General features: G+C 40.7%; 1 protein-coding gene across 1 annotated transcript; it reads left to right on the top strand.

The window, feature by feature from the left end:
• Positions 1-1,512: 1,512 nt before the first annotated feature.
• appl2 (adaptor protein, phosphotyrosine interaction, PH domain and leucine zipper containing 2) lies at positions 1,513-16,950 on the top strand. Its single transcript, XM_034587901.1, has 21 exons — positions 1,513-1,669; positions 3,923-4,021; positions 4,746-4,805; positions 5,802-5,873; positions 6,843-6,930; positions 7,209-7,250; positions 7,343-7,401; positions 8,167-8,313; positions 8,770-8,852; positions 9,063-9,215; positions 10,557-10,745; positions 10,851-10,893; positions 11,149-11,205; positions 11,977-12,071; positions 13,201-13,356; positions 13,549-13,601; positions 13,770-13,944; positions 14,825-14,861; positions 15,003-15,158; positions 15,250-15,297; positions 15,867-16,950. Exons 1-21 carry the CDS (start codon positions 1,613-1,615, stop codon positions 15,996-15,998), a joined length of 2,001 nt encoding a protein of 666 aa, XP_034443792.1. The 5' UTR covers positions 1,513-1,612; the 3' UTR covers positions 15,999-16,950.
• The last annotated feature ends 1,111 nt before the right edge of the window (positions 16,951-18,061 follow it).

Below are 18,061 nucleotides of genomic sequence, written 5' to 3' on the forward strand. Positions count from 1 at the left end.
TAAACAACTTATTACAAGTCAGTTTATTTTACACTTGTTTTAAGTACAAGGTTCGGTCATGATTGAAGTTTTTTATCTACCTCTCAGTCATTAGGCCATTAAACCACTTGCACTTTCACCTGTAATAGAAGTCAACAGGTGGAGATGATGTATAATCTTTGCTGAGTGGGAATAGCTATAAGGGATTTTCTGAAGTGAAATATACGTGGCAATATTAACTGCTCTTGTAATGTTGGGCAAACTAAAAATGAAACAATAATCTAATTGTTTTTAATTACATTATATTCTGGCCTCGCCTCAGCATCTACACCTAAACCTAATAATTTCAGTTCAAAAGTAATTATCATACATAATAAATTGGATCTGACTAAGTATAGAACAAAGAAGTCAATCTTCTTGTTTAGTTTGGATGTGCGCTCACTTCATGTCGCAGTATCTGACATTTGGAAAGCTAGGAGCACGGTGACTATTCACTTCATCATCTCCGATGGGATCAGTGACAGAAGGGATTGTTTCTTCCAGATGTGTGCAGCTTCTGGAAAAAGGGAGCAGTAATTTCAGAACCAGCTGCTCGAACAATTTTAAGTACATCTCACGATCTGCCTGTAATTTGACATTTGTGTCTGAGACAAAACAAAATAGGAGCTGGATGATGATTACTTACAAGGGTTTTTAATTAAATGGCAATGATATTGTGCCAATCAGCTGTATTAAACACTGCATAATCATACATTCATTCAGATCATACACATTTAGCACTAAAACAATCAAGCTGATTAATTAATTTCTCTTGTCAATCATTCACATTATTTTTTCAAATGCTAAACATTTATTGGCTCACTCTGATTAACCTTTGCTCAGCAGGAACTCAAGATATCTTAACCTTGAAACATTTTGTGTGGCCTGATTTTGTGAAATCATTATTTTATTTTATTCTTTGTTTGCTATTTATTTATTAGATTATTTCTTACACACACCATAACGTTGGCCAATGGACATGATGCAAGGATGTCGGTGTCTCAAACAGAAAATGAACAATACATGTATCAAGTACATCTACAATTTATATCAGAGTTTAGAACAGAAGAAAAACTTACAAAAATAATTAAAGTAAAGGAAATGATTTATGTTTTGTATGAAAGAGAACTCTTCAAATAATTTCTGTTACCACATGGGGTCGCTGTTTACAGTACAATGGCTGTACCTGGTTTGTCACAATTTATTTCTAGAGACAATTGTCTCTAGAAATAATCACATACACAAAATAGGAACAAATTTACACACAGTGCATATATATATATATATACTGTGTGTGAATTTGTATATATATATATACATATAGTATATATATATAGTGTGTGAATCGGTTCCTGTGTATGTGATTATTTCTAAAGACAATATAACAATATAACAATATATACATATATAGTTTTTTTTATTGTTTTTATTGTTTTTTTATTCTTCACCATGTTTGTTCCGTCGGTTCTGGATGACGTCACACTGGGCCCGCCTCCAGCGCGTCCCTCGGCCGCGCGGTGGCCTCTGGGAAACCGAGTCCAAGCCGTGAATCATTCAAGCCTCCCTCATTCCCTTGTACTGCGACGCTAACAAGATGCCGGCCGTTCATCACAAGCTGCTGCTGGAGGAAGCGCTGCAGGACAGTCCTCAGGTAGGAGAGAGAGAGAGAGAGAGCGGCTCATCCCGGGGAGAGGACCCGGCTCCCTGTCACTGTGGAGGGGGCGAAGCTACCTTACTGAAGCCCAGAGAGTATCCTGGTCCCGGTTGTAGTCCGCTCCCTCTGCTCGGTGACAGCTCTGTGTTGACACGTTGTTATGTGGATGTGAAATCCTCGTTCAGGGCCGTGAACACTGCTGTTGTTTATACAGCTTGACTTTATCATGAGCGTTTGGTTGTTTGGATACGGAACCGCCGCTCGTCGCCTGTCTGCCTGTCTGCCTGTCTGCCTGCCTGCCTGCCTGTCTGTCTGCCGGAGGAGATACTCCCTGTTTAACTTCCCAACTCATTATGGACGATGTCACTACCACATACAACACAAACACACCTGCAGCCATTTTATTCTGCAGAGTCCTCTGACGTTAGTTGTTTCTGGTGTTTAGACTCAATCTGGGCCTGATTCTCTGGATGCGGGAGGGTTTTCCATTATCCCCAGGAATTAGTCAATAGCCTGCTACAGGGCTGGTGTCTGTGTCTGTGGTGAGCACCACATGCTGTGTGATGGTCACAGCTCTGACATGAACTGTGCAACATGTTCACTGGGCCTCATGCATGGATGTGAAGTGATGGTAGAGGGAAATATACAGGACACCGTTTGTTATAATGCACAAGGACTAACACTAGCAGAGATGTGTTCTTTACTTATAGGAAGATGTAAGCATAAGACAATTGGAATAGAAGATAGAATATAATTCAAAACTAAAATAAGACAAAGGAAATATAATTCCCACATCTTCCTTAAAGAGATTATTAAATATTTCCACGGTCTTATTGTTATTATGTTATTAATATCTTATTATCTGTCTGTCCTGGGAGAGGGATCCCTCACTTGCAGCTCTCTCTGATATTTCTAAATGTCCTTCACCTGTTAAAAGGGTTTTTTGTGTGTTTGAATGATTAATTGATATATTTAAGGGACTTAAAATAATCTTTAAACTTGAGCAAAAAGCCAGCAACGTTGAAGGTTATTTTGGTTACTTTACATTTGTTTATATGACATTTATCATGTCATTTTTCAAGAAGTTAGGTAAATATAAATCTCGATATGTATTTCTTTGATTTTATTGTTAATAGGGAACATGTATGGTATCTCACCATGCACATCTAATGTAGCCTGTATTCTGTGTTACATCACTCTATTAACGCTGCTGACATCCTCGATGGTTGTGCTTAAGTGCAGCCCAAGCTGAAGCTGGAGGCTTATTCTCATCTCTCACATTATTGTCCTTCACATTGTAGACTCTTATTATAAGAAATATACCTCTTACTTTCATTCAGTAAATTAATAATAATAATAATAATAATAATAACATTAACGATAATGATAATGATCATTTCATAACTTTATTTATACAGCACCTTTTAAAAGCAATGTTTCAAAGTGTTATTCAGGTGATCTCCTTTCAGTGTGAAACGACCATCACAGTTTCCCTGTTCACCGGAGTGAACTGTAAACAGACTTTAGCCAGTGGGTGTGTTCCTCTCTGCTCTATCTGTATCTGCCCCACCTCGCTGCACCTGACCCCAGACATGATTTCCTCATTTTGCATACAGCCAGCCTGCAGTAAAATCACTATGCCTCCAGTATCACTTCAGTACCGCAGATCTCCTCATTTCTCTCCCTGTGTCTAATGTCTGCTGTCTACTAATGCCCATGCTCCTATTAACTCCAAAGGCACTTAGTAGAGCACATACCTCCAGCACAGCAACAACATTCCCCTTATGAAAACACATTCACATTCACTTGAAGAAGATGTTTATTTGGATTCTGCACCAAATTTCACACATACAAAATTATCAAAACACCATCTTGCATTGTTAAAGAAAAGGGGGAAATAAAATCCTGGATCTGCAACAAAATTGAATGGATTCATTCTGTAGTTTTTATGTAATTGTGCTAATTTACTAACAAACAAAGAAACAGCGATAAACACATAACCTTCGTGGCAGAGGTAACAATACTCCTTTATGAATTTCAGGTTAAGCAAATAGTTTTTGTAGTGTAGTGTTCACTATATGGTTGCCCAACAGTTTCAACAAACTTTCCCCAAGAAACAGATGAAGCTCCAACTTAACTGTCCTGGGCTGTATGTTAAGCTTATTTTTTATTTTAGATTAGTTTGCAGATTATTTTCTTGATCATTAGAACAGTGGATAATAAAATGTCGGCAAACATTTTGTCCCACAGACTCGCTCTCTGCTCAGTGTGTTTGAGGAAGATGCCGGGATGCTCACAGACTACACCAACCAGCTGCTCCAGTCCCTGCAGCGGGTCTTTGGAGCTCAGGTAAGTTAAAGTGGAACATTTGCATTATTGAAATTCACTATTGTTTTGGTTTAGATTTGCACTGAACTAAAGAGGATGCTCTTGTCTCTCTGGAGGTTTTGACTGGACAAATGCCAAACTAGGATATTAAACACTGATTTTACAACCTCACTAATGCAAACTGAATAATTAAACATTATGCACAGAGGGTTCATAGAAGCAGCTGAGGAACCTTTAAGCATGAGTTTATTATTGACCTTTGGAAAATGTGTGTGAACCATAATACTGGTTCAAGGCTCCACTGAGTAAACTATAAAACCTTTCCATCCACATTTGAAATTTAATTAATGCCACTGTTTGCCTTAAAATAATTATCTGTTCAATTTGCTCAGTTACTATGGTGTGCTGTGGGTAGTGGTGGGTTTGACTTTGTATAGCTGATGTATCACTCAACAACATGTTCCAGTAATGTTTGGTTTTTTGTTTGGTTTTATGTAACATGCCTTCAGACCTTTTCTGAACCAATAATAGGTCACTGGTAGATCTGGCATTTATGTGACTCATCAACATGTTGTTGTTTTTCTCATATGAAGGCTGATTCACCTGTTCTCAGTTCACCTTTAATTGTTCCCGCATTATACACAAGGTCCCGCAAGATAATAATGACAGCTATAGAAGCTTGGGACAAATCCTGAGAAATTCAGCCTGCTAATTTATCATTTTCTGTCAATCTGCTCCCCTACAGAGTGAAATGGGTCTGGCCACAGAGCAGCTCTCCAAGCAGCTCCTGGAATATGAGAAGAAAGTAAGTATAGGAACCATGATCACTTGTGGTGACCCCTCAGTTTGATGGTTTCAGTTTCTCATCTGTTTCAGTTTCTCATCTGTGTTCTTATACTGATGAATGTCTTGTTCCTTTTTTTGTCAGTGTGTGCGTAAGAGTGCCCTTCAGTGTGCGTAGATTCTGTTCTTACACAAGAACAAATCCCAGATAAGAAAACATTGGTGAATGTCAGAATCTTCATTAAACACTGTCTAAGTGGCTTCTTAAGAAGACATTTCTTCAGTTGGTCAATGAGGCCCAATGTTGTTTTCAGATAATATTTACATCTTATGCAGTATTTTGCTGAAAATTCCATCATGAAATATCTGTCATAGATACCTATATTTTTACTGCGCAACCTAATCTTGCCCTGATTTAACCTAATGTGCTGAAAAGAACAGAAAGGGAAACCTTCATTTTGGTGAATGCCTGCATTTCTTATCAAGATACCCGCATTAGTATTATCATTTCCATCTGACCTTTATTCCTTGTGAGTTTGCATGTGTCTGACACACCTTATCTCTGTCATGTCTATTAAATCTCTGTGCATGAAAGACAGATGAAGTAGAGGTGCCTCTGAGTCAGTAATCCATCACGGAGCCTCATTTTATGTAGCCAACAAGAAACTAAAATGGATTTGGTGTCGATTCAACACAGCGGATCTATTAAATCATGCTGAAAAAGAAACGCGTGGATCATTAGAGTGTTGGAACGCATTCCTGTCTGCAAAGTGGATTTGGAAAAAAAAATCTGCAATGACCTGTAATTGATGCACTTTTTAGTAGTTTTAAACAAGGCTTTAAACTCAGCCTCTTAGCATGGGGTGTTTTAGCATCCCTGGACTTGTTCCATGAAAGTAATGTGCCAGAAATCTTGGCAGAAGTTGTTTTTTACATTTAAGCTCCCAGTTCAGGGAAGCTCTCCATGCCACATTATGCAGTTTCATGATTAAACTTGTTTGGCCTCTCTTCTGTCTAGAATTTTGCCCTTGGAAAAGGTGATGAAGAGGTAATCACCACGCTGCAGAGCTTCGCCAAAACTGTAGTGGAGGTGAGGCCTGTGTTTGTTTATTATACGTGTGTACTTATGTGTGTGTGCATGGTGCACGCACAGCAGAAGAGACGGATGATTCTTAATCACGTTACAAAGGATGTTGCACCTGCATTCTCTTTCCACGCCGTTCAAAAATGACCCCAATTAGAAAAGACCTTATCCTCCCTGTAAGAGCAAACTGATTTTATACTGATGCTAAGAGGTGGGAATGATGCCAATGGCGCCGGATGGATGGAGGGAGGCAGCGGTAGGTGGATGGATGGATAGATGGAGGAGAGCTGTGCAGGTTTAGGTACATAGTCATAACAGATGGGCCTGTCACATTCAGCCACGGGAGTTCACAAGCCTGCCTAGTCAACACTCAACAAGATTCAGAACACACACAGACACACACAGACACACACACACACACACACATATATATATATACACAGTATGCCCAGAGGACACAGGTTGATTGTTTGTTTGACCTTTATCTCGTCGTGTACAGAGGAGAGCTCATTTCGCAGTGATAATTAAGCCAACTGCTGAAACCTAATCCTGTGAACTTTAGCACTTGCAAAATAATGCAGATTAAAGGGGGTGTCAGCTTGTTCAAATGTCGGTTGTGTAGCTTGTTCATAAGCATGAAGAATAACAGCAGGATTTGCTTGTGTGTGCAACATTTTGGCCCCGTTTCCAATATCTGGGAAAACATGAGGTTTTATCATTCTCTTCACGAAATGCACTGTTCCACAACGTGGAGCTTCTTATGATGGAGGGGAGGCATTGTCTGCACCCATTTCACCAGAAATGTTATTTTCCATCTTTCCATCCCAAAAAAAATAACTGGCAGCAAATGTCACTGTAAATACAAAAAAATGAATTGTAGCCCCCCCTCAAGATGTTTGGCAAGAGTACATCCTCTGTTTGTGTCCTTGTGCGGCACTTGATATTTTTGTATAATGTGTTTTTTGTCTCATCCAGCTGAACTCGCTCCACTCAACGCTAGCCAACCAGATGGCTGACAGCATGGTCTTCCCCTTGATCCAGTTCCGAGAGAAGGACCTCACAGGTAGGACCACACATGCACACAAACACACGTGCACAAAACTCATTATAATAACATCATAAAATTATCTTTGTATTGAATTAAATCTTTTTTAAATGTATTAGTCAAAAAAGAAAAAAGCTGCATTGGTAATTCATCATTTAATGGTTCTAAAATATTAGATTCATTTTGCACAACCATACACTTTGAGTTATCTGCTACTATAAAGCAATAATGTATTTTTAAGATGTTAATCTGTTGCAGATATTGCAACAAAACTCACTAAACACTGAATTTTGCAGAGATAAGCACACTGAAGGAAATATTTGGCATCGCCACTGATGGTGAGTCTATACTTTTTTCCACCAGTTTCAGAAAGCAGCTGACGCTTGTAGTTATTATCTGAGCCTCATGTCCTTTCTCTCGTCTGCTGCAGAGCATGAGGCAACTATGGTGAAGTACAGCCGACTGCCCAAGAAGAAGGAGAATGAGAAGGTAGTGAGACGGGGAAACACTCTCTCAGCTTCACTAATGGAGCTTTTCTTCCATTGATCTCAGGCTGTAAATGGCCTTTCCCTGCAGTAATGCTCTGCTAATGTGGGAGTGTTTTTCTAAGTGTTTGAAACACAAAGAGGTGGAATTAAATGTTGCTCACTGCTAGAGCTCACTGTTGTATTAAGACTGTGGTGACACAATGCCATTTGCCTCTATTGCATGTGTTGTTACACATTCAAGATAATCTGTGTGTTTGTGAGAGCAGGACTCTTTCTGCATATGCACATTCAGCAAATAGTTGGTTAGCATTGTGTACGTGTTAAGTGTTTAAGAAGAGTTAAAGCACAACACTTTGTTGCTGGAAACCAAAACAGCAAAAAGGAGAGTGAATATAGGACTTACTCTTATTGGGTGGACATACTATAATAAAGTTAAATGTTGATCAGTAGATGCTTGATGTGTAAATAAGACATCAACCTTATCAACTTGTTAATACATCGAAATAGTGTTAAGAGAAAGTTTTGCTGCCCCAAGTGGCCAAAAGCTCAAGTATTGCACCTTTTAAGCCTAAGTGATGCTTAGACCTGTTAGTGCATTTGTGTCTAGGTGTGTGTGTGTGTGTGTGTGTGTGTGTGTGTGTGTGTGTGTGTGTGTGTGTGTGTGTGTGTGTGTGTGTGTGTGTGTGTGTGTGTGTGTGTGTGTGTGTGTGTGTGTGTGTGTGTGTGTGTGTGTGCATGTTTAACCCGGCCACTCCTGTACGTGCAGCTGAAGACAGACTTGGTGAAGGAAGTGGCTTACACTAGAAGGAAGCAGCACCAGGCCTCACTGCAGTATTACTGCGCCCTCAACGCCCTGCAGTATCGCAAGAGAGTCGCTATGCTGGAGCCCATGTTAGGCTACACACAAGCACAGGTACTGAGCAGCTGTCGGTTTACTAACTGATCCATTCATTAATCTGATCCAGTCATTATTATCAGTTCATTGTCGAAAGAAAAGAAGCCATGGATTCACAGGAACAGATACAGATGTGCAATGTAATATTATATCTATTTTATAATTATTTGTCTAGTAAATAGTTTGTCTCTTGACAGGATATCAATCAGCATGTGCAAATGTGATGATTTGACGTTTTCTGATGGAATGTTGGGCTGTGGATGACAAAAGTATTTCTGACGTTTACAGGCAAAACAATGAATTGAGAGAATAAAGGATAGATTCATTGATAACGTAAATAATCTTTAGTTGCAGTCCTACTGGCATCAAAGTAATTGTTATTGCTTCTAGAAATTTATATTACATTAAAAATGCAACTGTGAAGATGAGATAAAATATCAAATAAATGACCCAGTTCTGTCTCTTAAATCTCAGATCAGCTTCTTCAAGAAAGGCATCGAGCTGGTGTCGAAGAAGATGGACAACTTTCTTTCTTCTGTGTCCACCATGACACAAAGGTAAAGACCTTATGTCAGTAATCTTTGTTTCATCACATCGACATTTGAACGTGAGCTTTGTTATGGACATTCTTAAGTATTGCTCAGACAAAAGTTTATGCTGATGCTCCGCAAATGTATTTTGATGCTCAAATTGTTTTTTTTTTAAGAAGTAATTTTTAAAAGTCAATTTGGGACTCTGCCTTTATTTAAACTTTTTCTCCTGTCTAGTATCCAGTCCCAGCTGGACACGGAGGCGGAGGCCATGCGTGCGTCCCAGAGGGAGCTCCTCTCAGTGGAGGACACTGTCTACATGCCAGATAAGGACACTGAGCCTGTCAATCGCACACTTATCCAGAAGGCCGGCTACCTAAACATAAGGAAGTAAGATTAATTACACTCATTATGGCCTTATCTAAAATCCAAGGACATTTCCTATTCCTGTAGCGTTCCGAGCCAGTCAGCATGTCGAGGGGTGTCTTGGGGGGGAAAAAACTTTGAACAGCAGAATCAGTGCTTCTTACACATATGGCTTTGGCTTTGTTCGAGAATCCAGTCTGGTGCAGTAGACATGGGCAGTACATTTTAAATGTCTATGAGCAAACATAAGGAGAATATTGCTGTTTCTCAAAATCCACATGAACAAAGTCAACAATGAGTCTCAGCAGATGAGGTGTGTCAGGTATTGTGTGTAGACAGTGTGCGCTGTCAGCTTATTGCAGAGTGGATATATGAGAAGGGAAACTTCCTTAATGGCTGCAGGGTGTAGAAGTGTAGCATCGCCTGCAATGTGATTCAGTGAAATGTCAGCGCTGTCAAACTCGGTCTCTCGCTCACATACGTCCACAGTCTGTGACAAATGTCTGCGATACCAGAGAAAAGGTTTCCGCAGAATGCCATTCAGCTTAATGACACGCTGCTAGCAGCCGCCGACGCCTGTCAGACCGAGCTGAGTCCACAGAGCATCTGCTATTTCCAAGGGTTTTGCAAATATGAAGGTTCTGAGTCACATGTTGCCGCACTTTGATATTTATCTAAACAGTGCGTATGAAGCAAAGGCTCAGAGATAAGCCATCCACATTGATAGTGTTCCGCATGTTTGAGTTATACTGAGTCATTCACATGAAGCTTTGTACTTAGATTGAGTGACTCAGCATTTATTTATTATATTTTCTTTATAATTATTTATTTACATAACCCATGAAATATTAGCCAAGACAAATTTCCAAACCAAACCATCTTTGCAAGGATAGCTCTAAAAATCTAATCACAACTAAAATAGGAGACAGCTTAAGCATTTTCAAATAAAAACAAGTTTCACAATAAAGTTTTAAAATAAGTTTATTTTAGATATTGTGGAGGAATAAAATATGCAAAATAGGGAGAAAAGGAGAAACTATTCATTTGGAACAAGTATGTTCAAGTATGTTATTTTGACCTTGTTTTCAACAAGGTGTAAAATATAAATTCACAAGCAATATTACCACTATTTTAGTTTTTAGAAACTTTGCACAGCTTGTGAGGGGAGAAGGACTTGGAAGATACTTATTGCACATCTTCATTTTTTCTAAAATAATCTGTACTCCAGATGTGAGAAAGGAATTTCCGTCACATCCAGCTTTAAATCCTCAACACTCCCCCCTCGTCACAGTTTTGGTAAAGTCACATCCCTCACCACTGACCTTTACCCACCCTCTTTGCTCTGTCTCATTCTCCGTGCTCCAGTAAAACTGGCCTGGTGACCACAGCCTGGGATCGACTGTTCTTCTTCACCCAGGGAGGGAACCTCATGTGCCAGCCGCGGGGGGCGGTGGCCGGGGGCATGGTGCTGGACCTGGACAATAGCTCTGTCATGGCTGTTGAGTGCGAGGACAGACGCTACTGCTTTCAGATCACCTCCCCCTCTGGCAAAACGTATTTACACTTTTACATATCAAGCAATAAGTAAAACACAAATGTGTGAGATCCAGTATTTGGTGTTTTATATTAAATCTTCTCTCTTGTTACTGATGCCTCCAGGTCGATGATTCTGCAAGCGGAGAGCAAAAAGGAGTATGAAGAGGTAAGTGGGATAGAGGCTGCGTTTCATCTTCTTTATTGTTTTTACATCGTCGTGCCAGAGACGTCTCTCCGGCTACGAGCATCTGTCACAGGGAGCAGCTGTCCAGACTCATTTGTGTGGTTTTTATGTTTGGTTTTGTGCTTGGACTCATCTGACTGGCCTGTCACAGCCACTGTCAGTCAAGTGATTTCAGGCTGCTCGTGTCTGAGGTCAAGAGGAAGCTCTAACGTGGATCTCGTGTGTTTTCTCTCTCAGTGGATTTGCACCGTGAACAACATCTCCAGGCAGATCTACCTGACTGAAAACCCAGAGGTAAAGTGTTTCACTTCAGCAGACATTGAGGAACCAAATGCTAAATGCAGAACTTTTCATTGACTGTGTTTGAGCTGCCGTGTTTAAGCATGTAAACATCTTAGCCCGATTTCAGCATCCTGCATAGGCACTTATCCAGGTTTTGAGAAACCCAACTTTACTAGCTGGAGTACTCCGTAATAACTGGGACATAACGACACCGGCCAAAGTAAAATACTTGTTTAATGTTTCCTGTTTCTCTCGTCTCACATTGCTGGCAATAAAGTGGATTAGCCAAATCCGGAACTCAATGTTGGCATTTAATAGAGCTAAGCCAGCTATGAGCTTAAAGGGATAGTTCACAGAAAAAAGAAAATTTGCTCATTATCTTCTCACCTCTATGCCGATGGAGGCCCCCCTAGTGGTGAATGTGTTTGAGTCCTCAAAACACTTTGGAGTTTCAGGGGTAAACAGTGTTGCAGCCAAATCCAATACTATTGAATTAACCGGGGAACAGATTCTTCAAACGTAAAAAACAACATAAATAAAAAATAACTTGCCTCCTCACTGCTCCTGTGGCTTCATCCAAGTGTCCATAAGCCTTGACATTCGAATTTACACCGTGTTTTTCGCCGAAATGTCCGCTACCGGAAATAGCGATGCTATAGGTTTAGGTGCTGTGAAGAACTGTTTACAGGTCATGTTAAACCTGGGAAACGTTTGAAGTCACTCTTCAAACATACACCTGCCGATATACAGAGATGCTGCAGTGTCCCTGTTCTTTGTTGTCAGGCTGTGGCCATTCGACTGAACCAAAGTGCCATCCAGGCTGTCACGCCCATCACCAGCTTTGAGAAGAGACAGGAAGGCTCTCCTAACCCTGACAGGTCAGACGTGACACTGTACACATTTTCTTAAGCAGTGGCCATTCGTGCTTGTTTCTGGCTCCGTGAGTATTGTTGTAAAATGTGAGATTTTCATAACATGTCTGCAGCACTTTGAACAAGATACAGTATCTTCATCCACACCTTTTAGTCCTTTTATGTCAGTTTGTTCCTGGAAGGAATGAGAGAGAAGCCTGAGATCGCTGAGGGTGATTGTCATTTCACTGAAAAGATGATCTGGATTTATTATGTTGTTCTGAAAACATGTTGATTTCCCAGAGTTCCTCACTCTTGAAAGAAACAGGAGTCATGCGTCCCCAGACCTCAATTTTGGCTTTTTAGGTCTTCCACCCAAGACTTTTTTTCGTCATGACGAGTAATAAGATTATAGATAGATAGATGAGAAAAGAGGTGAAACAGTATTGCATGTCAAAATGATCAGTTGAAGATAGTTCAATGTAATTACCTCAGACCCACTTTTTCCAATATGTTTTGAGATGTTTTGAGTCCTTTAAAAAGCAGCGAAAGATCCATCTGTTCCGTCTGGCATTAGAAAACACACAGTTTCTTAAGTGTTATATCTCATATCTGCCCCTTCTTGCATATTTTATCTGGTGCCTTGTGTTGACTGTGAAGCACTTTGTGTGTAGTGTTTGTGAAAAGTGCTATATAAACAAACATTGCTTGCTTGTTAGTAATTGACCGGCGGGTGGTGTCAGAGTAAAGGTCTTAAGGAAGCTGCACCAGGAAGGTTTAACACGTTGTAATCATAAACGTGTTAAGAGCGGCTGCGTGGCAGTGTTACATGCATGTGGAGAAAAGAAAGTGAAATCCAACATGTTGAAACACTTGTGAGATTTTGCACCGTGTTCAGAATCTGACATTAGGTGAGAAGGGATGTGAAAAATCCAGCCTTCATCTGTTCTGAGCCTTTAGGTATTAACTGTAGTTTTAATTGTTATTTCTGTGGAGGTTTATTATCATTGTTTTCATCAATGGCGGTGAGGGAGTCACTAACTCTGAAGGTATTTGTTGTGTCTCTATCAAATTTCATAGTGATCCATCAAGTGGTTGAAATATTAATGTTATTAATGTTATTAATGTTATTAACTAACGTTATTCTGTCCTGCAGAGCGAAGCCCGGAGGTGTAAACGCTGGCAGCAGTGGTTCTCTGAAGACGGGGGCTGCTCCTGAACCAGAGGACCTAATCGCCCCTGGTACACCCATTCAGTTTGATATCATGCTCCCGGCCTCTGAGTTTCAAGACCAGAACAGAGCCGGAGGGAGGTGAGTAAGCGAGTGGGGCAGGAATTAGTGTGGGTGTAGGTTAGTGAATAACAGGGACGAGCCACTGGTGGGTGATGACGCAAATTTCCTGAAATTTGGCCCCATAGTGGTGATTAGGTTATTTCCAGGAAGCTGAATTATTCTTAATGACTCTAATTGTTGTTTCCGGTGTTTGTGCTCCCTTCCTGACAGACGCACAAATCCGTTTGGAGAAACGGACGATGACTGTTCAACAGAAAGTGACGGTAAGCATTTGCCTCATCCACGTGCCAGGTAATGGTTCAGGATAATCTCTGTTGTGTTTGTGAGTGTACTCTCCTACCTGAGTGCTCATGTATCTTCGTTTACTGTCCTCGTGTGTTCTTGCTGCTCACGTGTTTATGCGTGTGGCTGATGTTTGTATGTTTCTGCAGACTCCCTCCTGCAACAGGTGTTTGCTGTGCGCTTCCTGGGCTCCATGGCGGTTCGTTGTGGCGACAACCAGGAGGTGATCTATGAGGCCATGAGGCAGGTGCTGGCCGCCCGAGCCATACACAACATCTTCAGGACCACAGAGTCGCACCTCATGGTCACCAGCAGCAGCCTCAGGTAAAGTTCATCACTCAGGTATGAAGTGGTTCAGACCTGGTGTTAACATCCGTCTGGAGAGATGCCATCACAACAGGGTGTGTTTCCTGTGACCACTTGTCATTGGATCTCACTTCCCTACTTTATATGTGAATCAATACCAGTGTCAATTGTGTTCAAAGAGAAAATTATGCTGTTTTTAGCTCCACTATGAAATATGGTCACTGAGAAGCATAAAAATAGACTTCATTCATGTACAAAATGTTTGGAGAAGTTATCCTAAAATATTATCATAATCTTGCAATGTTGTTTTATTTAATTTATTGGTTCAACCTGTCTTTACTATTACATTTACTACATTATAACTTTGTCACTTTCGACCTTGTTCATTGCTGGAATCCTGGAGCCTTCCAAACCATTCAGTGTGTTAAACCTGTACTTTACAGCTAAATAACAGCATTACAGTTTATATAGATGTAATGATATTGTGAAAGCCTGAACAACATGTCTGTTGTACTGTCTCAAGGTGAGTTGTCTCCATCCAGCTGATGCTAAATATAGATTATGAAGACGACACTGAGGAGGGCTCATGGAGCAAAAAAACCCTGAAGCCTCATCAAAGCGTAAACATCTGTGTGACGAAGAACACTCAGCTCCACTCGGGTTATTCAACAATAACATGATGTTGAGTTGTTGTATAACCCGGGACTGATTGTCCCCTCTGTAATAAGTTTGTCAGACAAGATGAGACTAATTCAATTAGATACTAAAGTAATGTTGTTGAGATTGACCCAGAAAACTGCTCTTGGTCAAAGACAATAAAAAAGAGACGAGCAAAGAAGACATGTGTCACTGTCGTATTTCAATATTCCTCTGAGTCTCTATTTTGTCTTCATAACAGGTTGATTGACCCTCAGACTCAAGTTACAAGAATAAGTGTAAGTACAAAAGAACAAGTCTGCATTAACTAAATAATCATTTTTTCTTTTTCTATAGAATTTAAAAGGCTCAGTCATGTTCGCTGTAACCCAATATTTTTTTAAACCTTTATCACCGTTCTCCTCTCACTCATTTCTCAGTTCCAGCTCGGAGAGGTGTGCCAGTTTGCAGCCCACCAGGAGAACGGGAGGCTGATGGGATTTGTGGTCGAGGGCAGAGACTGGAGTGACGGGGATGAGGAGGGGGAGCCCTCGTTCAGCGCCTTCGTGTTCGAGAGCAACACAGAGGGCGAAAAGGTTCAGACACCACGCACTGTGAAAGAGGGGAAATGTGTGAAGTGTTGCACAAATGTGTTACGGGTGTTAATCTTTGTGTCTTCATTCACAGATATGTTACACCATCAGCTTGGCGAAGGACATTACAGAAGCCAAGAAGGTAACGCCATCATATGGTGACATTTAAAACGGCTAATGCATTTAAGGTTGGTTCAAACTTAGTGATAGTAATAAATCTGTGGGACCTGTTTCTTACATCTCATTTGCCTCCAAACTTTAAAGCAGTTTTTTGTCAATTAGATATTTATAACTTTAAAATAAACTTAAAAACTCTTCAAACTTGCTTTCACTAAAATACCTTTTCTACAGTTGAGTATGTATATTACACCACAGTAGTAATTGTTCCTTATTATCTGTATGTGTAGGTTTGAAAGATTTTCTTTTTTCTTTTTGTATGATTTATTTCCTCTTTTGTCTTTAGTGAAGCATATTTTTTTGCACCTTTTGTACAAAATATGCTGTGTTATAGTTTTTTTTATAATTGACCAAGTGAAACCAAAAAGATAATTAGGAACACAACCACTAGAGGGCAGCAGTCAACACTTTCCCACCCAATACAGAAAGGTGAGGAAGTAGGTACATTTAAATATATTGGAGCAGGTTGAGGAATTCAAACACTCACATGTAAAATGTTATCACGCAGCAACTCAGTTCTTATTTTCCTCCCAGGACCCCGAGGCTCTGGCTCAGCTGATGAAGAACATGCCGCTGACCAACGATGGCAAGTTCCTTCTGCTGGAGCCCGAGACGGACGACATGACCAACGGGGCCGGACAAGAAGACCTGGAGTCCGAGGCCTAGTCAGAGGAAAGGGGCCTCACAGGCTTATTTGAACCCAGGAGAGAGAAGACTTTCCCTGGGTGAACATTTCATCATGACCCCCCGCCCCCCCTAACTGCTACTGTAACCCCCCATATTAGAAAGTGTACTTCACCTCCAGCTGCTTGCTGTGATAACAGGAGACGACAGGGTGGTTACGTGCACCTGAGCACACTTCTCATTGGGGCCCTTTTCCATCTGCTTTTCTACGGTCAAACTGTAGCATGGGTGTCTGGTTTTGTTTTTTCTTGTCTATGCACCACTGTGGCTGTCACATCGAAAAGGGACTTCATATAGGTACTGATTGTGTTTCATCTTCTAATTCTTCTGCCATCGAAACACAAGGTGGTGGACCATCACCTTCAGTTTAGGTTTACATGTACTTTTAGGTTTACAGAGTTTGAAGTCTGTAGAGTTTATTTCTTTACTTTGACTCTTGTGTTAACGTCGATGTAAGAGACTCTCATGCAACTACTTTTTATTAGTACCGTACAAAAAAAAGCATCATTGCACTTCTTAATACTGACACTTAACGGCTACAGAAAGCACTAACTGAGCAAATTGAACGATCTGAGACAAAGACGGTTTATCATCATGTCAGTTCATTTAGTAATTATTCTAACTCTGTGTGAGGGTTTGTCTTGAAGCAGTCGGCATGAGTGAGGTTACTCAGACCTGACACACCGACTCGTCTTACGATTGAATTAACGTCACGTCGGACAGACACGATCTGGTCCCCGTGCGAATCAGGTGTTGAGATGCTCCGCGTGTCACGTCCTCCCCAAGCAGCCCGAATCCTCTTTTTCTTTTGTACAATTAAAAACTTCTTTGCACTCCATTCCTCGAGAGCCTGTGTAAATATGATCTGTCTGAGCGTCTGTGCGATGTTTAACCAGTCGGCTGCATTAAAAGCTTTCAGAGTCCATGTACATTGGACTGATTATATTGAGTGTTTCTCAGTCTCTCTCTCTCTCTTTCCCTTTCCAGAAGATTAAAACCAACACGGGGCTGTAATACTAACAAGGACAAAAAATAAAAATCCACTGAACTGTTACAGTAACACATGAAGGCAAACCACAGCGGGTTATCGTGTCCTCGCTGGAAAGTAATTCGCTCTTTGCTGCTGCAGATGAATACCAATGACAACAGAGGGCACACGGGAATGTAGCTCATCTGTGAAATTCATCCTTCCGTCTGCAGTTTAGTTCCTTTTTCAACTCGTCGGAGCTGTGATGCTGATCTCGATTGGACGGTGAAGGCCCATGATGCTCTGGGGGAACGCGGCGTGTTTTGCACCATATGATTTAGACGAGGTCGAAGCCACAAACCTGACGTCGATGGTGAAGGTGACTGTTGATCAGTGCATCAGTCAGTGCAAAATGTAGAGTTAGAACAAGAAGAGCCTAGAGGCATCTGTTCCACTCCTGAAATAATAAGTGACGATCATGTTGGATTACATGTAATTGAAGGAATTAAAGTAATAGTTTCACATTTGGGTAAATATGAATTTTCCGGTCTCAAAAAGAAAACAGATGTAGTGATTAATATGGATGTTAACTGAAGTGTGAAAAACAATTCACTGTTAAAAAGATAATTGCTAGAGTAGTTCTTGACTACAACCATTAAGAGCCAGCTGCACCAAGTAACTCCCACGATCAAAGGTGTCATATTACATATTCTGATGCTACAAAATCCACAGATGAAACTCACTTCCTTCAATCACACCATTAATAAGACGACAGCACACGTTGCTGCATCCTTTACACAAGCTGGAGTGTCATGTGCTGTGAAGTTCCTTTGGCTCATGTCGGTTCAGGAGACTTTCTCCAACTCAAATCCAAATTAAAATCTGGAACTGGTGAGTTTAGGTGTAGTTTCACAAGAGGACTGTCAAGCCTCGGAGGAGAGATGCACTCTCTGAGTGTCTAAGTTGCTGTGTTATGCAGCGTCAGGAAAAATCTGTTACTCATTGTATACAAAACACATTCCATAATATATCCAGAAAACCTTTTTCTCCCTTTTGCCTCTGTACTTTTTTATGAGCA

This window comes from Hippoglossus hippoglossus, chromosome 6 (assembly GCF_009819705.1).
Source record: "Hippoglossus hippoglossus isolate fHipHip1 chromosome 6, fHipHip1.pri, whole genome shotgun sequence".
NCBI classification, from domain to species: Eukaryota; Metazoa; Chordata; class Actinopteri; order Pleuronectiformes; family Pleuronectidae; genus Hippoglossus; species Hippoglossus hippoglossus.